Genomic DNA, 26,618 nt, shown 5'->3' on the forward strand with positions numbered 1-26,618 from the left:
TTACTTTTTCAACATTGTTTTCTACTACGACTATTTTGTGCTGGTTGTCCATAAACTTTCTTCTTTTATGTCTCTGTTTAGTGTTCTTGGCTCAGCTCTGCATTAGTGCTATCAAACATGTTTATGGGGCTTGAATCACATGCAAAATTTATATTCAGGTCAAATAAAAAGTAAAATTATTAACAAAAAAAATTCAAAATTCATGTCAGAAGTTTCTAAATGAAATATTTTATCGAAAGGTAATAATTAGCAATTGAATTATTTAACCATGTTTATAACAGTAGTTACCTGATTTATATAGTTACAGCATAATGAAATCTGGATGTATCTTGAACAATCACATCATCAATCTATCCAAATGGTGAGTCAATTTTTTATCATTAATGGGGTTCTAGTCATTAGCATATGGTTTTGATGAGAGCTTGCCCATCTTCCCTCTCTTGAAAACAGAGTGGGAGCCATGCTTGAAGAGATCTTTGAATAGCATGTACTAAAAAACACCGATTCAAAATCTTTGTCAAAACTTAAATAGATGGTTAATTTGAAACCAAAAAGCTAATGTAGTAGTAATTTTGTTGAAGGGAAAGCTGTCACCGACAATGGGCAAGGGTTTGGTGTAGCCTTGTTTTTCAATAAAATTTATGCTAACACTGTTCCATTTGAATTAAACAAATAAAGCAATAAGTTGACTTCAATACTTGAAGTAATCAGCCAGGACACTGGACGCGGATTAACGTCGCCAGTTTCTGACTGAAATAGGAGTTTAATCTGAATGCAAACTGAATTGTTAGGACCAGGAACATAAAATATTAGGACCCCCCAAGCATATGGTTAACTTTGGTCATTATGACTCGTTTTTGGTCAATTAATTGAGGGTGTTGAATCTACAACAAGGTTTCAACTGTCAACAAAATTGACTTGAAACTTTCTAATAAATTATTCTAATTACTTCACGATGCTTTATGCTTACATATTGTATATGTTTGAAGAGATTGAAATATGTTTGTTAGCCTTTGAATAGTATTCATCTAAGTAGGTACTTAGGCGTGAGAAATCCCAAGGAGGTTTTTTGTCCTTACAAGTGATTGAGATTTTAAATTTTAATAAGACTGCCTAACTTTCTAATGACAAGGCTGTATGCCTAAGCATAAAAAAATCTCGAAAATAATGATTTTAAATTCTCCAAAAATAATACTATCAGGCATAGCTACCCCAATGTACCTAAGAGATTAGGGTCCCATATAAAAACCAACCACCATGAGACTATGAGCCATTTAAGCATTATTGTCAATTCACCAACTGCATTATTTTTATCATGCGCTTTTGCACTGTGATGTCAAGGCATCGGTTTGGCGTGGAAAGTGTAATCTCTTTCTTTGACTCTAACGAGTTACTACAGGAGTGCTGGAGGCCTAATAGCCACGAGATAGATCTCAGAGTGCTAGGCTAATCAAGCTCAGGAAACGACCATGCTTTCCGCATGCAAATTGTACTTCTCATGGAAATGGAAATTGGGTTTGGGTCCCGGAACAAAAATCAAAATGGTATCGACTCTCTTTTCTGAAAACAGTTTTTTGTGAAACATCGCCTTTTGAAATAATGGAATCACGTTTGGTATGAACAGCCGCACAGCCTTAATTGGAGGTTTGAATTGACCCTCCAGTTATGATTACACCAAAGGTTTTTAGGCTTTGAGGAAGTGGAATTTTAGGACGGGAAATAGACTGTTTGAGGGTGCCCTACATGGCGGTGAATAGGGCGGCCAGAACTCGAACGTGAAAACAGTGCTGTAATTGAAACAAGATGCTCCATGGTTTTTTGGCATATGTGTTCATGCACATCATTTTCATGGAAAGAAAGATAATCGTCTCTGGGTTGATTTCAATCTAACTATAAAATCTCCTAGAGATTTGTAGGTTTTATCCGTACAGTTTTTTCTGCAAACACTGAACCACAAAATCACACTTTCATTTTCCAGGACTGGAACACGATCTACACGTTTAATCGGCCTTTTTCCAAACTTCTGGTTGACTACGGAAGTCAAAATAGAGCACACGGAAAACACAAAAATGTGATGTCTAAAGTTGCAGTAATTTTCAAGATCATGCTAGTATAAATGTGCGGAATACAAGGAACCCTTATGGACGGTTCTTAACTACAATATGCTTGATTATCAAAGGCTCAGGAATACAAAGAATCTTTATGGACGGTTCTTGACTACAATATGCTTCATTAACGAAGGTTTAGGAATACAAGGAATCCTTACGGATAGCTCTTAATTACAATATGTTTTTTCCAAATATTTTTTTAAAATTTTAAAAAATAAAATTTAAATTTTTAAATTTTGAAGATTATGCATCAACTAATGAATATACTTGACTATCAAAGCCTCTCATAATATATGTCTGTTTGGTCTGATTTTTGTTCAATTTATTTACGTCTCAAAAAAAGAAATCATGCCAAGAGCATATTTAGCTTAGTTTCTTTTTAATTTTAAAACTATTATAAAGCTATTATAAAAAATAATAATTTTTAAAATTAAATTAAAATTATTTAATAAATTTACTTTTAATAAACTCTTTTTTATAGATAAGTTGTTTGATAAAACAACTTATATAAACTCTAACTTTAATTAAAATTATCATAAAAAGTATTTAATAAATTACTTTTTATTAATCATGAATTTCTTTGTTCAAAATAAAAAAAATTAACTTTATTTTTTATCTATTTAAAATAAAATTTTGTAATATAAAAAAGATTTTTATATAACATAAAGTTTATAACTGATAATAAATTATAAAAAAAGAATTCAACAAATAATTTATAAGTAACACATAATTCATAAATAATTTTTTATTGAATAATAATAAATAAATAAAATAAAATAAGTAAATCAAATAAAAAAAATGAGAGATGAATCGACTATTAAAACCCTTAACCCTAATAATGGAGGAAAACCCATAAAAAAAGAGCAGAAATCTAAGGTGGTAGTAATAATTCAGGAAAATCACGTTTATCTATTGATATCTTTACCAATAAAGGTCACTTCCATGAATAATATTATTTCAACAATCATAATCAACAAATATTATTTCAATTTTCATCTAATTTATCTCAACAATCATTGATCTATTTAATTAATTATTTCAATTATAATCATCAAATATTATATACACTATAAAGAAGTTAAGAATAAATAAACATCACATAATTATCATATCAAATAATAAATTGAAAAATATCAACTAATAAAGAGAATTTTTAAAGTAAAAAAAAAATAAAAAATAATATCTGAATGTAGTTTTGAATTTTAAATTTTTATTTTTTTTAATTTTTATAAGAATAAAAAAAATTTAGAATGATGGTTTGCAGAAAAAGAGAGAGTAAAGGAAGATTGATAAGAAGAGATAAGGAGTATTTTCAAAATAGGATTTTTGCAAAACTCTTAAAATAAAAAAACAGTTTTTTTAAAAACAAATTTAAAAATAAAAACTTAAGAAAAGCTCTAAAAAAGAGCTTTTTTCTTTTTAAAAAAATACATCAACTTTTCAAACAATACCTATCTCTCTTAATTGATTTCCTTTTCTCCCCCTTCCTCTGTAAACCATCATTCTTCAACATAAATTGCAATTTCCATTTCCTTTACTTGTTTTTATAAAAATTACTAAAAAAATAGAAAAGTCAAAAATAGAATAGCAAATTTTGAGATCTTTTTGTTTCTACAAAGATTAAAAGAAAAAAAACTCAAAATTCAAACTACATTTAGTTACTATTTAAAAGTATTCTCCCTTCAATTTTTATAAATTTTCTTATTTTAACATATAAAATCACATATAAACTCGAAACAAACTTGATCTGCTTTGATTTATTAATTGATTAAATATGACATTAATACTCTTTATGATAATTTTAATCAAAATTAGAATTTATATAATTTATTTTGTCAAACAACTTACCAATTAGCTTTAAGTTAATTTTAAAAATTACTATTTTTCATACAAACTTCATAATAACTTTTAAGTTAAAAAAACTAAACTAAACAAGTTCTAAGTTTTTTTCTCAATTGATGCAAGTTTTTATAATGTTTTATCGCATTTGTGTAGGACCCCGTCTCCTTAAAATTTTGAAATTTAATAATTTTTTTATTTTTTAAATTTTATAATTTTACTCCCTATTGCTAACAAAATTTATACTTTCTCCTTTATAAATTTTGAATTTTTTTTTCACTTCCTTAAACATGAAATTCTGACTCACTACTATATATATATATATATATATATATATTCCTTTAAATGGCATATCACGGGACAAAATGGATATTTATGGAAATAATTTTGGAGATAGATTGTACTTTAAGCCTTGGTTCCTTCTTGAGTATTTGGTGATGAATCAGCATCAGCAATCTTCCTCAGGACTCACAATTCGAGAGATGGGGCGATCTTATCAAGATGTAAGCATCCTACCGTAGAGTTTTAAGGTAATAGTTAAAGACAATCTAAGGCATATGCTTGATTAAATAATTAACATTTTAAACACAAAAAAATACTGAAAAAGAAACATTCCGACTGTTGCCTTTTGCATATTGCAACTGAAGAGTTCCGCCAATGTATCTGCCGTCTTCTAGCTTCTCTTTGTTGATCAACAATCTCCCGTGGCTCGGTCATGTCACCATCCAATAGGCCTACGTCAAAACTAGCGCCTTCCGGGCCTAGAAAGCATCTCCTACACCTAACAAGCCGAAACGGGTCCCCCACTCAAAGATGGTGACTAAAACATTGTTGCAAACCTTGTTTAAATGGTTTGTGATCTAACCTTCTAATGCTTCAAATACATTGTACAACAATGCGAACCTGCTCTTGTCAATTTCAGTTAAAGAAAGTGAGACTTCAAAACTAAAGATTTTCACTTTTTTTTTCAATTAATTTAATCCTGTACCAACTGTCCCGAGGCATTGAATAGGCAAAAATCGGGGCAGGCGCTGGCCTTGTTTGATGCACAGCATGGATCAAACATACACATATATTACAACCCGGTTAGTGGTATGCTTTCAAAAACTGGTGTGCCAGATGGCTTCATCACCCTCCCCACAACGCTGATGCACCTCCTCCATTCTCTCTACAGACTTGCAAATGCCACTGCAGCTCCAATCAAATGATGCAGCACAGGGATTCCCTGCTTGAGCTTTCCACTCACAATCTATCAAAGATATTTAAACATTGTCAAGGAAAGATTATTTTTATGCACTCTTGATGGCAAGAGAGAATCAAGAATACAGAGTAAACACGGTGCACTAGTTTAAGGTATTAATTTTAGCTATTTGACTATGAAGATTCAACCCTTTTTAGTTTCTATTGGAAATAAAATAATCACCGTAGCATTTTGTCATTCCTCTTCTCTTTATCCTTCTCTTTTTTAAAAAAAAAAAATCTTTAATTGCTAGTTATCTTGAATGTGTTGTTTGAGAGCAAAATATGACTTGGAAGAAAATGCCCAAAGTTCTCAAAATCATGGCTAACAATTTCTACTGCTCCCAGAATCGATCAGCCAGTATGGTTTTAAGAACCTAGGTATACAAACTTAAGGATCTGATACATAAATTTAGGAAGTAGAAAGAAGAGATCACCTATGTCAAGTTGCTAGATAATTTCACCAATGAACAATGAAGTTAGTTTAAAAGGCTAACAAATTGCTTTCAGTTCGACACAGCATTTATAAAAAGCCAAAACTATCAAATCATGAGAATAGCAAGCTGCATGGGGAAAGCATAATGGCAACCATCTTACCAGGGGCAGTACCGCAGCAGAGACTTCTATCATCTATATGCTCCACATCAAGACCAATAAACCAGGAACCCAAAGAGACATCTTCATTTGCATATCTATGAAGTATATGCCTAGACAGAAAACAAACATATAATCAACGTATCATTAAGAAAAATAACATGAATAAATGTTATTGCCGAAAAAGGCTATACCGGTTGACTGAGATATAGGTGGCCAAGTCTTTGGAGATTGCATATATTTGTCCGGTTGCATGCCTAAAATACTTGTTTCCCTCCTCACCAAATTTCCAATATTCTGGCTCGTGGTACTTAGCCCCTCTGTACACAGGAGCAAGAGGTAACTAAGGTGGGAAAAAAAATGCAGCAATGATGATTGTAATATACACAAAATTCAATCCTTACTTCTGTGCCAGAACAGGTCCAGACTTCATGCAACCAATATAAACACGGGGTTTTGATCTATGGCGGGCCAGTGTAGAACCCACCATGCCTGTAGAATATTCCAAATCAATTTAGTAAACCTGATACAAATCTGTTTATTAAGAAGAAACGAAGGTGCTGAGAAACTTAATGCAACAGCACTAACCCAGATTTACATGTACATCATCATCAACTTTTATATAGAAGTCAGCATCCCACTTAGAAACAGCTGTGGAAAAGTATATTTGGGTTTTTGATGACAATTCATGGTAACCTTCTATGTGATTCTGCCAAAAATGAAAAAACAATTCCATGTAAGCTTCACAGAAACTATAAATAACCTTTTTTTGTTAATCCATGATTTAACATCCAATAAATTTCTTGAGAATAAAGTCCCAGTTTCGAAACCAACAAGTCCTGCTTCGATGTTTAACAATAATGTAACTATCAGCCTACCTTCATTGAAGTGCTCATCAAGATAATATTTGGAACTACTAAAAATATTTATAAGCAAAGGACAAGAAAAAGCAGGTAGATGTTTTTAAACTGGGTCCAGGCAAGAGGTTAGAGTTGAGAAGTGGTACAGGTAACTACTTAAGTCAACTAAGTCTTAACCCCAAACTACTTGAGAACTAGATTAATCTTTCTCCTCTATTTAACCAGGTTTAAAACCATACTCTAGTTATACAAATACATCTTTTTTAAACAAAAAGGTTTATAGATATTTGGCTCTTCACATTCTAAGACAATGCATCCATCATAATGCTTTTTACACCATAATCAGAGAATATAAATAATCAATTTGATACAAGGCAAGTAAACAGGAGCATACCAGGCGCAAGAAATCCTTGTGCTGCTTTTCTTCAGCATCAATAGCACGATCCAAAACACCACCTGGGGTTGCACTGAGAACCACAGACACATGTTGCATCCAAACTATCATTCTAAGCAAGATAACTAGCATGTGAAAGTTAAGCTTCAAAATTGGAATTGAAGTTACCTGTGTCCTATAACAAATCGCATTATAATTCCCTTCTCTTTCTCCAACCTCATTAACTCCTTCCCTAAGAACCATAACCTCAAGGTATAAATAATTGACTAGATTCCAGAAAATGCTTGATAGGATGTCAAAAGAATATTGAATCAAACCTTGAGGCATCCAAGTTTCCCTGATTGAGTCCCTTCGTTTTCTACTGCTGAATGCAGTAATAACTCCCATAACAAAGAAAACTTTCTGGCGTTCCTTCACTTTCTCAATTCCTGATTTTGTGACCATCGGAGATCCTTCATCACTGTCTGCTTTGGCAGCTCTAGCTGCAGCTAGCTGCATCTCCAATGAGGAGATTGTTTTGTCTAATGTCCTGAAATGATTAAATGTATCATGCGAACCGTCTTAAGTTCTAAACACAATGTAGACACCCAAGATTTACTTTGGGCATTCAATTCAAAGATAAAAAACAAAACCAAGATAAGAACTGATTTATAAAGAGAAAACATAATCCATAACCTAATAAAAGAATTCTTCAACCATACATATAAACTTACATAATTACATCATGAGTTTGTGAAACTTGAGAAAGAATATCACCTGCCTGAAAAGAAGCATCCTGTTATAATATAGACAACACCGTCAAGATTCTTTGCATGCAATATCACTTATGACAACTTTGTACTCTAAACTTACCTTATCACAATTAACTATGGGATGAAGTTCGTTTCTTTGATGTTTCTTTACAGAAGAAGCCTCCTCATCCATTTTGACTGGATCAGATATAGCCAAAAATCTGTAAGAAAAGCCACTAGTCAATGCACACTTACATAATTGCACAGAAAACTCGCATTAACAAACAAATGCAACAACATAAAGAACATAGAAATGCAGACCAGCAATGATAGGGAACCTAGGACTGACTCCCACCTCCACTAGGGATTGAACTAAAGAGACAGATTCCTTTCTAGAAACCACAGCACTGATATAATGCAACTGATTTGTTCAAAGTTTGACACACAAAGAAATGGTGAATTGAAAAAAGTGACCTTAGTAAAGTGATAATTTATAGATGCATTAACATCAGATGACAACTTGATGCTCATGTTTAATTGTGATATCCCGGCTTATCAGAGTTCAAGAACCAGTTTCTCCTATTATCAAAGACCATTTTTCCTTGTCAGGGATATCTCTTTCACTAGCTTCCACCAGCTGGCTAATATCTACATTTTATATCCTTTTAAATCTGCCAAATACTAGTCTCAGTGTTTAGCTATTATTTTCCCACCCATCAGCAAGCTCCTGGCTTTTGAACCAAAGTATAAAATCAACTTTTCAAAAACCCAGCTCTCAAGTAAGAACTCCTCATATTGCAGATGTTATAAACCCAAATTCAACGGGATTAATCTTGATATTTTCCAGACACATGCATTACTAAATCTGCTCCAGCCTCCATGTGCTACTGCAGAACAACGGACGCGCAAAGCAAGCATTAATGAGACCTCCGAATCTAGCTAGCCTCAAGTGTCAACCAGAGGTCTTACTGATGTGTGCATCTTCCGATCAACCAAAGACAAGCCCATGAACAAGTTAAAAATTATGCAAAATCATTCACATGATCCACCTAAAACCAAAACCAGAACACTGGACACTGTATTCAACAGTTGGAACCACAAATCCAACAAACTAATATCCAAATCTATCTATCAGGAGGCATTTCTCTTCATGATTCTGCACCAAATTAGCAAGATCCTCCAACATGTACATACAGGAACAAGATGGCAAGGAAATGAAACAACAGTTAAAGCTTCTAAATTTTAGAACCCATTAAAAAGGAACAGCAAATCTTAAAGTTTGTCACTTCAAAACAAGATCTTGATCATGCACATTCCACTTAGAGAAGAGAGAGAGAAAAAAAAAACAAACCTGTTGACAACAAGAACACCCAAGAAGAAGCTGGCAATGCAAAAGACAGAAACCCATCTGGTAGAAACTCCATTGCCAGGCTTTTGAGGTCTACTTAAACCCATTGCAGAAAAATTCTAAAGAGCTTCAGCTTTAAGTAAGCTTCCTCTTCCTTTTGTTTTTTTTTTTCTTTCTCCCAGAACTTTTTGCGTGTCACAAGGAACAGCCCATCAAGAGAGAAAGAGAAAGCCTTCACAGCAACAGACCACAACAACAACAACAAAATAATCCCTGGAAACTGAAACAGACAGGTATTCAATTGGATATGTGTTCAAATTTGGCAACAATGGAGATGAGATTTTTCCTTTCTCAGCTCTCTCTCTCAACCCAATCAAAATCACCACGGCGGAGATTGGGCCGGCTTCTAAACTATGTTATGTTGTGCTCCATTTCGTGGTTTTCTTACAAGAAAAAATAATATTTTGACAGAAGTCACGACAACTCTTTACTTCCAACAATACCCCTCTTTCCCTCCCCTCGTCTTTAAAGTTTTCTATTTTCTTTTTCTTTTTGGCCAATTATTTAATTTAATATCAGACTTTTTTTGTTTTCCCTTCAACGGAAATTTCTAGGATACCATCCCACCCCAGGTGCGTGAACTTGTTTAAAGGATATAGTTATGTTAGGTGGGTAGTTTCCTTTCTTTCTCTTGCCTATCTTTTAATATTCTCAGGTAGAAAATGTGGGGCAGATTTAAAACTTTCTGGCATTGTGGTAATAACTAGCATTCAAGCTTGATAATGCAAGACCTTCTACACTGGTTCAGGCCTTCCCAACCAACAATTCCAGCCAAATGGAGCAATTTTGCTTGCTGTAATCAATTTTTATTGCCACAATGTGAAGCAATCTGGTGGAACAATTTGCAATGTTATTGATTGATATAATTAAGCAATGCTTCTTTTTGGGGTCCTTAGTCAGCCGGTCACTTTCTTTCCTAATTCCTTGAGCTAAACTAATTGGAAAAGGTCAGTTCAAATTAGGGGCTCGATGTGCTTGCATCTATTCGACTATTAAAATTCTATTTAATTGATTCAATAACTCTTCAATAGGAAGAAAGACTAATCAAATACTTGGTTTTATTATCTTAACAAGCAATCTAAAAAAACAAAATCCTTTTCAACTACCCTTAATAAAGAATTCATGTTAACTTTGGGAATTATAACAAATCTAGGAAATCCGGCTACTAAATGCTGATCTACTATGAATACTTTAATCAATAATTGTAGATTTGGTCTTGAATGGTTAGTGATTCAATTTACATCACATACGCATGCTAGACCAATAGGAAAAAAAGTGAGATTATTACATGTGGATGTCATATGCATATGTGTGCATATTGAACTGGTCCATATAAAATTATACTATATGGCATGAAAGAATAAGATGATAAATGTAAAATGCCTATAATTCTAGGCAATGATGGACCATCATTACCTAAGCCACATGTATGCTTGTCTTAATAGACTTCAATGATAGGCATTTCTTCAATGAATATATATATATATAATTAAAAAATTGGGTTTGTGAAATGATGAGTTTTACACATTTATAATTACTAGTAATGATTCTATAAATGCATGAATCTGTTAAGTTCTAGATAATAATATTTCTTATAATTTTGTTTAGGGTGATACTCCCCACTTGGATAAAACAATTTGTCCTTGGGAAAGTTAAGAGAAAAAAGAAAAAGAAATTTCCAAATACAAATGCTACAATAAAAGGAAAAAAAAAAAGAAAAAAGGTTTGAAATTGAGGTGACCTAAATTGAAAAGCAGAAAGGAGGGCAGTTTGGTCCAAACGGAAAAGGTAAAACTTAGGTTGTCCTGTAACATAGCTTTATGGAAAAATTCAAAATTTAAAACAGAAAGCCAGAAAGGCAGCTAAGCAATAGCTAAGCAGTTAGCAAAAAAAAGGATAAGGCGCTACATGGTAAATACGTCAAAATGTAGAGGACATTATGGTCTATCAATGACAGCGTGTCAACTCAAGAAGAAACGCAAAGGCGGTGCGCATCTCCCGCATGGGGAAAACAGCGAAAGCGGGGTGTCCTAATTTGAGACAACACGACGTGATCAAATCAAGTGCTCTAATTGGTTCAAGATTCCTGCTAAAACATTATCAGATTTGAATATGAAAATTACTGTAAAAATTGGAAAGAAAAAAGGGCCTAAATAATTCGAACGTGGGATCTTAAATTTTTTTAACAGTTATATTTTTATTTATATATTTATGTTATAATTACAAGTTCATTTGTCACGGACTCTAATTTTAGGTAAAGAGTAAAACTCTGTAGCACTTTTTCTGGCCCCCCTCCATTATTTTGCTGACTGTTTTCAAGCATATATTTACTTTTTGGTCTTTTAGGTGAGCAAGAATAGAAGTTTATACTTGGCGACGATAGAAAAGTTTGGGAGTGCTAAGCATATTATCAGATGATTGGTTAGGTTGTCAAAATTGTTTGTGATGTAAAACCCTTCGATGACAGTGAAGAACTTACATGCAAAGTAAAGCTATAAAGGGAATTTACACAACTATTTTTCTTAATCACTGATAACTTTAGCTAATTCTAAATTTTCCGAAATGAAAAAAGAATTCCTTTTTTATTACTACTACTAGTGTATAACAGAATCAGTATGAGAGTGAATGTGTGCTTAGAGACTATAGTTAGTTTATCCTCTAACGATTAGATTTCACTCCCATTGCCCAGACTAGCCAAGGGGACACAATGGGCAGTAACAGTGCTTTTGTTTTTCTGCGTGAGGATGGAAAATTTCTGACTTCCCAGTCAATGGGTGCAGAAGATTGACGAATCATGAACTCCTGGACAGCCCTTTAAAAGGCTGCAGCTATGGTACAAACATGCAGTGACAGATAAATGGGCCCATGAGCTGGACGTGACAACTAGCAGGCCTAATTTAGACGGTGCTTCCGAGGTCTGTCATTGTACGACACTAGGCCCGTTAAGTAGGCCTCCCGATAATGAGAAGAGAAAAGAAGCTCAGAACCAAAGAATTAGGTTCCTGACCCCATTGGGTCATGCTCATCTCAAACTTGCGCATTACAAGGATATTTTTCAAGCATTATTTATGAATTTGTTCTACCTGAACTTCGTGCCGGTCCAGGGTCGAGAATGTGCAGCTGTCAGCCGATCGTTATTTCGTGTGGTTATTCGACATATGTGGGCTTCAAGGTGGAACTCGCCACGAGCTTCGAACCAGATTCAGGAGCGGGGCTCAGCAGCTTGGGTGTCATCAAACAATTATTATTGGACCTTTTGCAACCCACTTAAACCGAGGTTCAGGTTGCTTGAGCCCACCAATAGTGAAGTTGTCTGTGAAACGGGTAAATGGCACATAGCTCAGATGACTCTCAGCATTCAAATATCGATGCCGAGAGCAAAATCCATACAAATTTCATTCTCACGGTTCTTCATCTTCAGTCTTCAATTGAATTTTTGGAAGGCGATCTACTAAGACCTGGCTAGCAACCTAACCAAATTATAACCGATGCATTTCCAAATTAGTAACTCCACTAACCTGTTGCCTTTTTACTCCACCCCTTATCGGACCAAGGCATGGACATGAACTTGGTGGTGCTTGTTCAAAACTTGAACTACTAACTTGCTATAATCAAACTTAATATCGATATAAATGTTCTCCTTTATGAATCGCAAGATAAGTTGACTTTGATTTAATAAAACTTTGTTAGTATTAAATTATTGATTGCTTTGTTGTCAGCAACTTGTGATTTTGTATGCAAAAGCTGATGTCACATGCCATTTTATTATGTGGTTCAATTTCAATAGCCTACCGCATCGAACCTATATGGGCAAATTCCTGGAATGTGATCCCTTCAAAAGTAAACGGTTGTGGATGGAAGCCTACCTATTTGTTAATTTCATTCCAAGCGCTGACATGTACATGATGCTTAAAGAAAACTGGTGTAACAATGTAGTCCCCCCGTGGACACGATCTGAGTTGAATAAATTGTTTGTAGCTCTAGAAAGGCGAGGAACATTTCTTCATGATGTGGAGCGTTACCAGCTTCAATATTTTCCTAATTAATATCTATAGACTTCTGACCTTTTGGACATGGCGGGGGTGAGAAGGATGGTTTCAGTTCTCACTTTAGCCTCGTTTGCTGATTCTAGAAGAACTAACAACTTCCATTTAATTACCTGATCGGAAAATTTTACATCAGCACATGTTTGATCTTTCATACAGGTCATGACTTTTTTGTCGGAAGACCCAAATTTGTAGAGAATGGCGCCATCATTTCCGGCTCAATAACGTTAAAAACTTAAAATTAAATATTTAAATAAATTTTTTATTGAAATGAAAGAAGAAAAAATAAGTAAGAAAAGAAAATGAATAAGTAGATATTATAAATTGAAAAAGAGTTGATTATATATATATATAAATAACATTTACATCATTAAATATATATTATTTTTAGTTGATCAAGAATAAGAGAAATAATTACGAATTAATAGTATTGTGAGAATTGAGAAGTAATAAAAAATTAAAATTTATTAATTATGTAAGTAAAAAAATAAGAAAATATATTATTTTATTAATTATTTTATTTTTATATATTTTTAATGAGAAATGAAGTAAATAATTAAAAATTCATAAAGATGTAAAAGTGAGAGAATATATATATATATATATATTAGTTATGAAAAAATAAATAGATATTTTATTAATTATTTTAATTTATATATGTTTAATATAATTAATTATATTATTATAAAATTGTAAGACTTATGAAAATTTGATAACTTAATGCTCTGATGGCCCTGACCTAAAGCCGCCCTGATCATATTAGACAAATTCTATCCACGCATTACCTGGCGGAATGTGTTCAGTTTAGTCATTGTCTTTCACACCAGCGTCAATTCCATCTCTGGGTTAAAGGGGTCATGCAGTTGGGTGCATTTCCTGTTTGAACTTTCGGCACATAAAAAAAGTCAAACTAGTACTTTATGGTCGGATAAAAGACAGGATGTGCTACAGAAGACATTGTCTAATGTCAAAGAATGAGGCCTAGCACCCACCCTTCAAAGTGCCTTCGGAAGGAAATGTTGCTTTGGAATCTCAACACGTGTTCCTTTGTGAATATTTTTCAAAGTATTTGTATTTCTTCTATTAGCCTGGACAAGGTAACCAATGTTGCTGAAGGAACGGAACGGAACGGAACGCCTGTTTATAATTTCATGTATCTGAAAAGAAATTGTTCGCTTCTGCTAAAAGTGCGTGGACAACACTTTCCAATGTTGATGGAAGCTAAATTCTTCTCCCTTCGCCCAGGGCGTGTACGGTAAGCGAGGCTAACGTGCGTGGCTGTTGGAATTATCTCATGAACCGGATTACATTCTGATTAAATGCTCATGAGAATAAGTTGATTTAATGAGTAATGAAAAAGTTAAACGGCAGCGTAAAGTTTGACTTCTGAGTTCTATTGGTTCCCAGTTTCCCACAACCTTAAGTTGCCAAGCCTTGCAAGCACAAGACAGCTCTGTTTTTCTATAATACAGTGATAAAAATCAGGCCTTATGATGAAGACTTGCAGTATGCATTAACCATGGAGGTTTCCGTGTTTGCTATTGCTAAATATCAAAGTGATCTGCAATCCCAAGATAACCAGAGCTCCTGATCTATATTTGATCAGGAATCAACTTCCCATCTCTTTCTCTGTCCGCCTTTGTCAAAAGGATAAAGAAACAGTATGGGCAATCCAATGCCATTTTTTGTCACCGCTTTCATTCTCTTAGTGCTTAATGGCCGTGGACTGATGACAACAAAAGTGGAAGCCAAGAGCAATGTATGTAAATTAGCCAAACTCAGTTTTTATTCTTCTTCTTCCTTACTGTTCTTTTTATTGGAAGAGACTGCCCAAAATTCTGCTCTTGTTCAACAGGTTCACATTGTTTATCTGGGAGAAAGGCAGCTTGATGATCCTAAGCTGGTGACAGATTCTCATCATGACTTGCTTGCTACAGTAGTAGGGAGGTATAACAACAGAACACAGGGAAAGGAAAACAAAATTATGTGTTTGATCAATTATCTTTTAGTGCTCTTGAAATTTCAATTCTGATGCATATGCTCGTTAACGTGATGCAGTAAGGAAGTTGCCTCAGATTTGATGGTTTACAGCTACAGACATGGCTTCTCCGGGTTTGCAGCCAAGCTTACAGAGTCTCAGGCACAAAAACTTTCAGGTACTTGTTAAAATAAATGCTACTGCTTCTTCCGACTTTAATTTAAAGCCATGTAGAAAGACAATATTCCTAACAGGACATGTTAATGATGACTTTAAGTGGTACAATAGCATAACTTGCTTTGGTTTTTTTTTTTTTTTTTATGCAATCGTTCACACTTAGAGTTCCCTGGTGTTGTTCGAGTAATACCAAATAGCCTTCACAGGCTGCAGACAACAAGAAGTTGGGACTTTCTTGGCCTCTCTTCTCATTATCCCACCAATATTCTTCAAAATAGCAAAATGGGTGATGGAGTTATCATTGGAGTCTTTGATACAGGTTCGTAGTCTCAATCTTTCTCTGTGTCTCCCTCTCGTAGACTCATACACCGATAAGGAAACTCAGCAAGTTATTATCAATGAAACAGGAATATGGCCAGAGTCTAAAGCATTTAGTGATGAAGGACTTCGACCAATTCCATCGCGTTGGAAGGGTATGTGTAAATCTGGGGACCATTTCAATGCAGCAACTCACTGCAATAGAAAAATTATTGGAGCTCGTTGGTTCATTGATGGATTTCTTGCTGAGTATGGACAGCCATTTAACACATCTCAAGACCCAGAGTACTTTTCACCGAGAGATGCTAATGGACATGGAACACATACATCCAGCATAGCAGGTGGTTCTTATGTAAGAAATGTTAGCTACAGAGGCCTTGGCCCTGGGACAGTAAGAGGTGGCGCACCACGAGCTCGGTTGGCTATATACAAAGTCTGCTGGAATGTGCTTGGTGGACAATGTGCATCAGCTGATATCCTAAAAGCCTTTGATGAAGCAATACATGATGGAGTTGATGTCTTATCACTGTCAATTGGGTATTCATTGCCTCTATTTTCAGATGTTGATGAACGAGATGGGATTGCTACGGGTTCCTTCCATGCCGTTGCCAGGGGCATCACTGTTGTTTGTGGAGCTGCAAACGATGGGCCTTCAGCTCAAACAGTGCAGAACACAGCACCATGGATATTAACCGTTGCAGCAAGTACCATGGATCGAGCTTTTCCTACACCCATAACGCTCGGGAACAATAAAACCTTGTTGGTATTAGCTCTGTGATTATGTATTGGCAATTGCATCGCGAATTTGATTAGTAGGCTGGGCAGAGTTTCTATATGACTATTTATTTTAACACAAGGATGCATATGATTTTATATGTGTAACACTTGTAGGGTCAAGCCATTTTTACAGGAAAGGAGAATGGTTTTACTGGCTTGACATACCCAGAGGGTTCAGGGCTTGACCCTACTTCTGCAGGGTAGCTATATCTTAGACTATGAATTTAAACTTAGAAGATTCTTCTTCCTCTTTTTAACATTTATCATGCAAGTAAAGCAGATATCTCAGTTTTTAACTTTTGACCTGCAGTGCATGCCAAGATCTATTACTTAATTCAACGTTGGTCGCTGGAAAAGTGGTACTTTGCTTTGCCTCAGTCGGTCGTAGGGTTGCCATAAGAAGTTCTGCAGCAACTGTACAAGAAGCAGGGGGGACTGGGCTGATTATTGCCAAAAATCCGAGTGACGCCTTGACTGAATGCAGCAATGACTTTCCATGCATTGAAGTTGACTATGAAATTGGCACCCGAATACTCTATTACATCCGATCTGCCAAGTACCTTCATTTTCCTATTTCTATAGTTACTACTATTTCTAGACTGCTTTGTAATCCTTGGTTCGTGGTTCTCAAATTTATCTACATAGGTCCCCTACAGTGAAATTGAGCCCATCCAAAACACTTATAGGCAAGCCTGTGTCAGCCAAGGTGGCCTTCTTCTCATCAAGGGGGCCTAGCTCCATTGCACCAGAAATTCTCAAGGTAGATTTATTTTACTCCTTTTTGTGTATGACTTCATAGCTATCATAGTTTTATGTCAAATGGGGCTTCATAAAGTTCCGCTTAGGGTTAACTTCCTATATGCATCTTGCAAAAAGGTGGAACCTGATCATAAGCATAGATAATCACCTATCATTAATGTATTAAGTAGAATTCTGACCATATGAAGTGTGTTCGATTTCTTTTATACTGAAGAATCTTAAGCTTAGAGTTCTGTTAAAATTTGAACTGAAATATTAGGTTTAGTCTTTTGTGTACATGGAGTTACAAATTCTTAAATTTTATCCTCATTCCGAAAGAGTTTGTCTGGAATTTACCGCACGGTGCTTCCACTTCTATTTTGAGAGCATCTTGTAAATTTTTTTGTGGGCACAGCCAGACATAACTGCACCTGGAGTGAACATACTAGCCGCTATTTCTCAGTTGAATAAGTTGATGGATGATGGATATGCCATACGCTCAGGAACTTCAATGGCAACTCCTCATGTCTCAGGCATTGTGGCACTTATCAAAGCAATACATCCTGATTGGTCTCCTGCAGCTATTAAATCTGCACTAGTTACAACTGGTATTGCCATTATCAAACCTTTACTAATGATTCTAATCACAAGTTTTCTTCAGGGAGTGTAAATATGGTTAACTCACACTCAATTTATACATATCGCAGCATGGACAAAAGATGCATCAGGTTTTCCACTCTTTGCTGAGGGATCTCCTCAAAAACTAGCTAATCCATTTGATTTTGGAGGTGGCATTGTAAATCCTAATGGGGCAGCAGATCCTGGCCTGGTATATGACATGGGCACATCAGACTACATCCAATACCTTTGTGCTATGGGTTATAGTGACTCTGCCATCAGTCGACTTACAGGGCAATCTACAGTGTGCCCGATCAAAAAACCTTCCATTGTGGATGTAAATGTACCGTCCATAACCATTTCAAGTCTTAAAAATTCAGCCACTCTTACCAGAACTGTAACAAATGTGGGAGCGCCTATATCTGTTTATAGAGCTGTAATTAAGCCTCCAACTGGCATAACTGTAACGGTAAGGCCTGACATCTTACTCTTCAACTCCACAACCAAGAAAATCTCCTTCAGTGTCACAGTCTCTGCAGCCCACCAGGTGAATACAGGATATTTCTTTGGGAGCCTGACTTGGACTAATGAACAGCACGCTGTGAGAATCCCCTTGTCCGTGAAAACAGAGTTTTTACAATCTTATGCTCATGATAATTAATTATTGTCTTATTGACTTATTCCAAAAGAATCTATACTTCCAAGTTATTGTTAATTCAATCCACAGATGAGTTTTAAGTTAACTTGATTTGTTCATTTTTATTTAAGTTTGTAAAGATTTAAGATCATGACATGGTCCTCAGCCCTCTCTGAAATCGCAAACAATGAAGCTCAGCTAGTTAGCTTGCAGACTAGCTTTGCACTTTCTAAACTTAATTGCCGCTGTATTGAAAAACAGATTGAATCTCATTATATGCGCGTATTGAAAATCTTGTTTGGTGCAACATCATCGTTGGGAAGAACCAGCAAGAAAGTAATAACTTTTTGTTGATAGTCAACGATGACTTTTGTGCCATCATTTCGTACAGATCAAAATTCTAAGAGATTAGTTGAAATTAATATATTATTAATTAATTAGTCTATTATATCTATTTTGAAATTCTCACTCACGTCCCATTCTCTTTCCTAATCTTATCATAATTATATATAACAATACCAACTATACACTCTTAACAATTTATTAAATTAACTATATTCAAAACTTATCCTTAATTGATGATTTTCTTATTAAATTTGAATATTCATTAATTAATTTTTATTTGTTTTCTTATGAACACTAAAGTCCATATTAAAGTAAATTTTTCTTAATTGATAATTTTTTAAAAAATTAAGTATTGACTAATTTGTATTTATCTATTTTCTTATTAACCTTGAACTCTTCATTAAAGTCAAGATTTTTAATAAAATTTAAATTTAACTATATTCAAAACTAAACTCTTTTACTCTATTGAATTATTAAAAGGTTTAAATAATATGAAATTTACACAATTAGTGAGTTTCAATAATTCTATGTCCAATTAAAAATACACGGTGGTTGCAAATATATACAGAGAAAGTTTCTTGATTAATAAATGATCTTTTCATCTTTTTGGGTTGGTAAACTTATTTTAGAATTTGGATGTCTTTTTATAATTAATAAGTTTTTACTCTATTATCATTTATAATTTATTAATTATTTAAAAATTTTAACTTTAAATCTAAATATACTTATTTTAAAAGTTCACGTACTTTCTCTTTTTTAATTTTATAATATCAAATTTATTAATTAAATTTTAATTAGTTTTATGGTATATTGTTTTTCATAAAGGAAATTTTATTTTAGACATAAGATTAATTTAATTTCAGTGTTTTTTTAATAAAAATACATCTTTTTTAATATTCTTTTTATATTTTATGTTTTTATTCTTTAAATGTTATTTAATTTTTTATATTCTTGAATCATGACCTACAAATTTATTATTTTTATTATTATAATTATGACGACATCTACATATAAAATTATTCCCATAAAACACCTGTATAACAAAAATTAGTTATTTAAAAAAAAAAGTCTTCGAGGAGGTTACTGAAGAACCCAGATAATCTATTCAACAATATGATTTATTTATCTGTTTGTTCTTATCTTCTAAGCTTATTTTGCTGCCTATTCCTTGGTCCTTGGTCCGTTGTTCATTAATTATCCCTTATATTCTGTTTTGCTGGTAGCTTACATCTTCAATAATCCTTTAGTCAAATATACTAATATATATTTTAATGGAATTATAGACTATAACTATAACTATAACTATAACTATATATATATATATATATATAAAGTCAAGCAACTATTAGTCTCCATGTCATCATCAAGGATGTTACAGAATCAGCCACTTCACACTATCTTTTAAGTAAATATTCATGTTATTTTAGCACATTTAATATTTAGATCAATATCTCTTGATGCGAACTAAATTTACAAAACCATAAAAGTCCCTTCAAAAGTTTAAACTCCATAGATTTCTCTGTACTCTTCCAGAATGGTTGAATGTAGGACTGGCACGTTTCCTTCAGTTCCAAGAAATGTCTTTCCTCACAACTCACAAGTTGAAAGCTCTATCTTGGTCAATGCATACCGAATAAACAAAGGTAATAGATAAGGAATAGAAAAACATGTTCAAAGAGTCAAGTTTTGTTTGGAGAGGCATCCGAGCTGGCAGCTCCAAGAGCCCAAAGAACTATCAGGTAGAATGAAGGATGAAGCCTATATAAGACTTTGCCCTTGACATTTCTTTTGCGGGAACCAAAGGGATACGATACAAACACAATGGGGCGTCTCCTGATTGCAATTAGCAGCTGTAGAACTTCAATGATTTTGCTGGTCAACCTTTTCTTGATTCTAAATGGCCAAAACAGGTTAGCTGCTGCTGTCAGCGCCGAAAGCAGAGTAAGTAGTTCTACTCCTGCAGAATCTCTTCTTTCATACTGAAAACACACAACTTACGCAGCTAAGTTTACATAAATGGTAGGTTCACATAGTTTATATGGGTGAGAGGCAGCATAATGATCCCAAGCTCATCACCAAGTTTCATCATGACCTGCTCGCAACAATTGTTGGAAGGTATAGTGTGTCAATGCACTAAGGAGCAGGACGTTTGGCACTTGTCCAACAGAGAGCCTTAGAATTAATTACTTCGACACAGTTACTTCTATACATATATTAATATCGATAATTCAAAATGGTGGTATAAATTAAGTAACTATGTAAAATGCACAAGAAAAGCTTATTTGTTTATTTGTTTATGTTGCTCAATTGTTTGTTAGAGGTCTAGAGGAAGGTACAGTCGAACCATAGACCTTGACTTCTCATTTGGATTAAAGAAGGAGAAGCATGTCATTTTTATAAGAAGAAAGGAGAAAAAAAATGAATATGATTGTCTTAAGCAAATCAAGGCTTATAAGTTATAAATGGTCGCCTTCTCACTTTTTAGTGGCTAACTGGCTATGTAACTGACAGGGATTTCGAGTCATTTTTAGCATACTAAGCAAAGTCATCATTGACAATTGACATTTTACCTTGATAGAATAAAAAAATGACCATTTTATCATGAAGGAAGAAATTACCTGAGGTTATCAGGATCCTAAAGAGGAACAAAGTATAATCTGTACTCTAGGTTTTTAACCATGCCTGTGTATCCATCCTGCTCTGAGCAAAACAAAATGTGTATCCATCCTGCAGCAAAGAGGCTGCCGTTGACTCAATGGTCTACAGTTATAGACATGGCTTCTCAGGATTTGCAGCCAAGCTTACACAATCTCAAGCCCAACAAATTTCAGGTATTTTTACATTTAAGAGTGCTTTCTGGTTGCATTGCATAGACATAAAGCAAAAACGAGGTAAATTTTTATGGTCCTCACATTTTGTTCACCTGATATTGAGAGATAGCATAGGCTCAGTGTTTTTCCTGTTGGAAACTAGATACCGGAAGAACATAGACTACATTATGAACTTCATGCTCAAATATGTTCTAGTAACACTCTATTATTATGAATTATATGGTCAGAGCTACCTGAAGTTGTTCATGTCATACCAAATCGCTTTCACTCACTGCAAACAACAAGAACTTGGGATTACCTTGACATCTCTTCCTACTCTCCCCTCAATCTTCTACATGACACCCATATGGGTGATGGAATAATCATTGGTCTCTTGGACACAGGTCTTTGCCTCCTACATTCTCTTTCACTCAAAATCACATACACACAAGCACACTAGTATGCATCAGCTATTTCCTTGACAGCCCTTAAATGATGACAGGAGTATGGCCCGAATCGGTAGTATTCAATGATGACGGGCTTGAGCCAATTCCAGCCCGGTGGAAAGGACATTGTGAATCTGGTCAGCTCTTTAATGGTACCACAGATTGCAACAGAAAACTGATAGGAGCAAAGTATTTCATTGATGGTTTTCTGGCGGAAAACAATCAGCCATTCAACACTACTGATAATCCAGATTACATGTCTCCTAGAGATAGTTTTGGTCATGGCACACACACATCCACTATTGCTGGAGGTTCCTTTGTAGCTAATGCAAGCTACAAAGGCCTTGCCCTTGGAACATCAAGAGGCGGTGCACCCCGGGCTCGTATTGCCATGTACAAGGTTTGCTGGAACGTCCCCCAAGGGCAATGCTCATCTGCTGATATATTGAAAGCCTTTGATGAAGCCATACACGATGGGGTTGATGTGTTATCACTGTCACTTGGCACTCAAATTCCCCTGTTTGCAGAAGTTGATGAGCGTGATGGGATTGCCATTGGTTCATTCCATGCTGTAGCCAATGGTATTCCCGTTGTTTGTGCTGCTGCAAATGATGGACCTGCTGCTCAAACAGTCCATAACACAGCACCCTGGATCATAACAGTAGCAGCGACCACCCTTGATCGGTCCTTTCCTACACCCATTATGCTTGGGAATAACGTAACCATACTGGTATAACTATTTCCCTTTGTTTATGCAACTGATAGGACTTCGTACATCATAGAAATTTCTTTCTGAAAATCTTGTAATATGACCATCCTTCATTATGGTTTCTCAAGTTTACAACCTTTAGACATGCATAGAGCTGCTAATATGTTTTTTCCCCTTTCAATCAACGTGCTTGCTTTGAAGGGTCAAGCCTGGTATGCAGGAAAAGAGATTGGATTAACCGGTTTGGTTTATCCAGAGAACCCAGGACTGCGTCCTGCATTAGCAGGGTAAGAGAGTTTTTTTTACTGTATTTTCTTCTTTCCCTTTCTCTTGCCTTTCTAGGAGAACATAATTTAAGAAATTAAGAAAGTGAGTCTGATGATCTATTTACTTGTGGCATGCCTTCTTTGTGCATTATGTCCAAAATGCATCAATTCACAATATACATATCGATGGATGTTTTTCTCTTTCATTATACATATAGTACCTATGAAGCGTATAGCCCTTATTTGTAACTTCACAAAGATGCCCCTTGCAGGGTATGTGAATCCCTTTCTTTCAACCATACTTCAGTTGATGGAAAGGTGGTTCTCTGCTTTACTACAGTGACCAGGAGAAGTGCAGTGTCAAGTGCTGTATCAGCTGTGAGAGCAGCTGGTGGTGTTGGGTTGATTGTAGCTAAGAATCCTGGTCATGTTATGGGTCCGTGTGGAGACGACTTTCCGTGTGTTGTGGTAGACTATGAACTTGGCACTCAAATTCTATTCTACATTCGTTCTGCTAGGTATCATGAGCATCTTCAGTTCTTCACCACTATTATCAACATAATTCCATAATCAACATTTTCTTTGCTGAAATAAGAAGGTTGATATTTGGGTTCGCAGGTCTCCCACAGTAACAATAAGTCCTTCTAAAACACTAGTTGGAAAGCCTGCCTCAACTAAAGTTGCGACCTTTTCATCTAGAGGGCCCAGCTCCATCACTCCAGCCATTCTGAAGGTTTGAGTCTGTTTTCAGTTTTTTGGCCTAAAAATGAATTCTATCACAGTAGCTTATTTCAAGGAATAAATGAATAGGCTGACAAGAAAATGTTCATTCATCAGATACTGAACGATTCTTGTCCATGTTAACTACAGCCAGATATAGCTGCTCCTGGTGTAAGTTTATTAGCAGCTAGTTCTCCCTTAGATACCTTTATGAATGGTGGGTTTGCCCTTCATTCTGGAACATCAATGGCAGCTCCTGTCATTTCAGGCATTATTGCGCTTCTCAAAGCAAAACACCCCAATTGGTCCCCTGCTGCCATTAGATCAGCAATTGTAACGACAGGTATGTGTAGTGTATGTCTATAACCTTCCCGTTAATTAACCACTCTATTTCTCACGAAGTACTAGACCAATTATTTTGTTTTAACCCTGTGAACTAATGACAACACTGAAATTGCAGCCTGGAAGACTGATCCATTTGGAGAACCTATCTTTGCTGAGGGGTCCCCTCGGAAACTAGCTGATCCATTTGACTTCGGTGGTGGCCTAGTGAACCCGAACAGAGCATCAAAACCCGGTCTTGTATATGACATGGATACTGATGATTATGTGCATTACCTCTGTGCTGTGGGTTACAATGACTCAGCTATCTCAAAGCTTGTACGACAAGGCATTGCATGCCCAAGTGCCAAGCCCTCTGTTCTGGATGTGAACGTACCATCGATCACCATTCCAAACCTAAGAAACTCTGCTACCCTCACTAGAAGAGTGACAAATGTTGGCCCTCCCAACTCCACATACAAAGCATTGGTTGAATCTCCATTTGGCATAACCATAACCGTAACGCCCAATATCCTAGTTTTCCACTCTACGGCTCAGGAGATCTCATATCAAGTTAGAGTCTCCACCTCCCACCAAGTAAATACAGGATACTATTTTGGCAGCCTAACCTGGACGGATGGAGTACACAACGTGACCATTCCCATATCCGCAAGAACCCAGATTTTACAAAATTATGCTGATGAAAATTAAAAACTTCCACAGTTCTATATTCATTTACAGAATATGACTGTAAAATAATTAAATAATCAAGTAGAGAAATAAGGGGCGGACAGCTAAAACCAAGTCTGATAGGTTTTCTGTCATGTGAACGTGTAGACCAGTAAACCGTGGATTGAAAAGAAACTTTGATGTTCAATTATTTGTGAATCAAAAGAAAACCATCTTCTTATTGCTTTTGAGGGGCACAAGTTGGACCACTATATACTGTGGCATGATTTTACCCTCTTGGGCCTGACATTTGCTACACGCATAAATAGGAATTAGGAAGATAACTGCTCTGGCAACAGAAACTGGGGTCGCTTACTCGCTTAGGGCATTTACCTGAATAGTAAATTACCCCATTATTCTAATGAACCTTACTTATTTGCAATGGAAATGCAAGAAAGGGGAGATTCGTCCGTCTATATCTTTATACTGGACACAATTCAAGTGCAAAAAAAAGTTGAATTTGGTCGCACTCGTTCATTAATTATTTGGCGTAATACTAAAGCTGTCCAGAAGAAAATGGTCACGTAGGGCTTTTTATCTGAATAGTAAATTACCCATTTATTCTAATGAACCCTTTTGTAGCCATGCACCTGCAATGAAAGAAAGAACTCTTACGTATTTCTCTATGATGGACCAATTCAAATGCAATGAACATCAAAATTAAGTTGAACCAGTCTTCGCACTTGTTCATTAATTATTGGCATGCTAGTTAAAGCCATGCAACACCGTACCTGCGTCATTCTGATTCAGGCGCACTTCAGCTTTCGACAGTAACAACTTGCCTTTGGCAGCCTTCACTTCACGTTCTGTTGAAGTCGTACTCAATAGGGCAAAAAGGATGAAGCCCAAGCCCTTACTAAGGTTTTAACCACGATTAATCAATGTAGTTAATTAGAATATCATAATCTCATTCATTCGAATTTAAACTATTTTAATAGTGATGAATTTAAATTATTATATAAGTTTTAATAAGATTATTCACATTAAATGTGAAATGTAAAGTATCATAATTTCACTCATCAAAATAATATAAAAATTCACATTAAATTAATACAAATTTTGATATAATTTATAATGATTTAAATCTAAACACCATCTCATTAATTTTTCAAATTTAAATTACGTAATATTAAAAATCTTAAATTTAAATTATTATATAAATTTTAACAATTGCGTTTTCATTCACATCAGAGCCAGATTTTAATTTCAACTTTCTTCAACCCCCACTCATGGCACCAGTTCAGTTTGTCATCCCTCTTTACACCTCTACTCATATGTATGGCTGAGACGCAGTAGTACCTTTCCCTCTTAGCTTTGGTGCCTTTTTAGTTTAATTAAACAGAAACATGCAGTGTGACAGTAGAGAAACAGAAGGAAAAAGCTAGCAAAAGCAAAAGCAACCACTTTGCAAATTGTGGGATTGGAATCTTCACGGCTGGTCTCCGAATAAAAAGGAGCTAAAATGATTGTGGATATTAATAGACAGAGTCCGACTGAGAAATAAAAAATAGAGAGAGTCCAACATCCCATCATTCTTGGGAAGATTATCAGCTTAGCAGCACAAACATTACACAGATTTCAGAAACTTTTAATTCTGCAATTAAAGTTTCTGCCCTTTGTGTGCATCAACCAGTAAAGTAGGGATGGAAAGAACAGAGTCACTTAATTTTCAAAATTATATCTATAAGATTGTTCTTCATAGTATGGTAGTTGAAAGCATCTATGGCCTACTGTACCAGCTAGTTGACGAATAGGAAAAGATAAAAGAAAAAAGGTAGATGAAGCGATCATTTCAACCTTTCAGGAAAGC

The 26,618-nt window shown here is 35.1% G+C and overlaps 3 protein-coding genes across 6 annotated transcripts; 2 read left to right on the forward strand and 1 right to left on the reverse strand.

Moving 5' to 3' along the window:
- Window positions 1-4,319: 4,319 nt before the first annotated feature.
- Window positions 4,320-9,684, reverse strand: LOC110419042 (Galactosyltransferase family protein). Of its 2 annotated transcripts, none has more exons than XM_021431921.2 (11): window positions 9,117-9,684; window positions 7,887-7,986; window positions 7,748-7,794; window positions 7,352-7,563; window positions 7,203-7,266; window positions 7,035-7,107; window positions 6,369-6,489; window positions 6,185-6,272; window positions 5,975-6,100; window positions 5,784-5,893; window positions 4,320-5,196 (listed from the first exon to the last, which is right to left on the reverse strand). In XM_021431921.2, exons 1-11 carry the CDS (start codon window positions 9,218-9,220, stop codon window positions 5,048-5,050), a joined length of 1,194 nt encoding a protein of 397 aa, XP_021287596.1. In that variant the 5' UTR covers window positions 9,221-9,684; the 3' UTR covers window positions 4,320-5,047. The 2 variants fall into 2 exon arrangements, with proteins under 2 accessions (XP_021287596.1, XP_021287588.1); XM_021431913.2 differs by having other exon boundaries at window positions 7,748-7,809.
- Window positions 9,685-14,288: 4,604 nt separating this feature from the next.
- Window positions 14,289-18,545, forward strand: LOC110425924 (subtilisin-like protease SBT3.8). Of its 2 annotated transcripts, XM_021441043.2 has the most exons (10): window positions 14,289-14,978; window positions 15,075-15,166; window positions 15,278-15,375; window positions 15,538-15,693; window positions 15,782-16,455; window positions 16,584-16,669; window positions 16,780-17,025; window positions 17,115-17,229; window positions 17,623-17,815; window positions 17,915-18,545. In XM_021441043.2, exons 1-10 carry the CDS (start codon window positions 14,883-14,885, stop codon window positions 18,484-18,486), a joined length of 2,328 nt encoding a protein of 775 aa, XP_021296718.1. In that variant the 5' UTR covers window positions 14,289-14,882; the 3' UTR covers window positions 18,487-18,545. The 2 variants fall into 2 exon arrangements, with proteins under 2 accessions (XP_021296718.1, XP_089638569.1); XM_089782443.1 differs by lacking the exon at window positions 14,289-14,978 and having other exon boundaries at window positions 15,071-15,166; window positions 15,540-15,693.
- A 2,058-nt stretch (window positions 18,546-20,603) lies between these two features.
- Window positions 20,604-24,994, forward strand: LOC110425740 (subtilisin-like protease SBT3.5). Of its 2 annotated transcripts, XM_021440764.2 has the most exons (10): window positions 20,604-20,748; window positions 20,831-20,922; window positions 21,541-21,638; window positions 21,866-22,021; window positions 22,120-22,793; window positions 22,974-23,059; window positions 23,311-23,556; window positions 23,657-23,771; window positions 23,909-24,101; window positions 24,219-24,994. In XM_021440764.2, exons 1-10 carry the CDS (start codon window positions 20,629-20,631, stop codon window positions 24,788-24,790), a joined length of 2,352 nt encoding a protein of 783 aa, XP_021296439.1. In that variant the 5' UTR covers window positions 20,604-20,628; the 3' UTR covers window positions 24,791-24,994. The 2 variants fall into 2 exon arrangements, with proteins under 2 accessions (XP_021296439.1, XP_021296609.1); XM_021440934.1 differs by lacking the exons at window positions 20,604-20,748; window positions 20,831-20,922; window positions 21,541-21,638; ... (2 more) ...; window positions 22,974-23,059; window positions 23,311-23,556 and having other exon boundaries at window positions 23,677-23,771; window positions 23,876-24,101.
- The last annotated feature ends 1,624 nt before the right edge of the window (window positions 24,995-26,618 follow it).

This window comes from Theobroma umbraticum, unplaced genomic scaffold, assembly GCF_002168275.2.
Source record: "Theobroma umbraticum cultivar Fairchild unplaced genomic scaffold, ASM216827v3 scaffold_30.0, whole genome shotgun sequence".
NCBI classification, from domain to species: Eukaryota; Viridiplantae; Streptophyta; class Magnoliopsida; order Malvales; family Malvaceae; genus Theobroma; species Theobroma umbraticum.

Coding starts and splice junctions, on each gene's coding strand:
- LOC110419042 (XM_021431913.2), bottom strand. CDS start 9,220: ATGGGTTTAAGTAGACCTCAAAAGCCTGGCAATGGAGTTTCTACCAGA. Junction 6,273..6,368: donor TGATGTACATGTAAATCTGG/GTTAGTGCTGTT, acceptor AATATTCTACAG/GCATGGTGGGTTCTACACTG. Junction 6,101..6,184: donor GGACCTGTTCTGGCACAGAA/GTAAGGATTGAA, acceptor TCCTGTGTACAG/AGGGGCTAAGTACCACGAGC.
- LOC110425924 (XM_021441043.2), top strand. CDS start 14,883: ATGGGCAATCCAATGCCATTTTTTGTCACCGCTTTCATTCTCTTAGTG. Junction 14,979..15,074: donor AAGTGGAAGCCAAGAGCAAT/GTATGTAAATTA, acceptor CTTGTTCAACAG/GTTCACATTGTTTATCTGGG. Junction 15,376..15,537: donor TCAGGCACAAAAACTTTCAG/GTACTTGTTAAA, acceptor GTTCACACTTAG/AGTTCCCTGGTGTTGTTCGA.
- LOC110425740 (XM_021440764.2), top strand. CDS start 20,629: ATGGGGCGTCTCCTGATTGCAATTAGCAGCTGTAGAACTTCAATGATT. Junction 20,923..21,540: donor CTCGCAACAATTGTTGGAAG/GTATAGTGTGTC, acceptor TCCATCCTGCAG/CAAAGAGGCTGCCGTTGACT. Junction 22,022..22,119: donor CATTGGTCTCTTGGACACAG/GTCTTTGCCTCC, acceptor AAATGATGACAG/GAGTATGGCCCGAATCGGTA.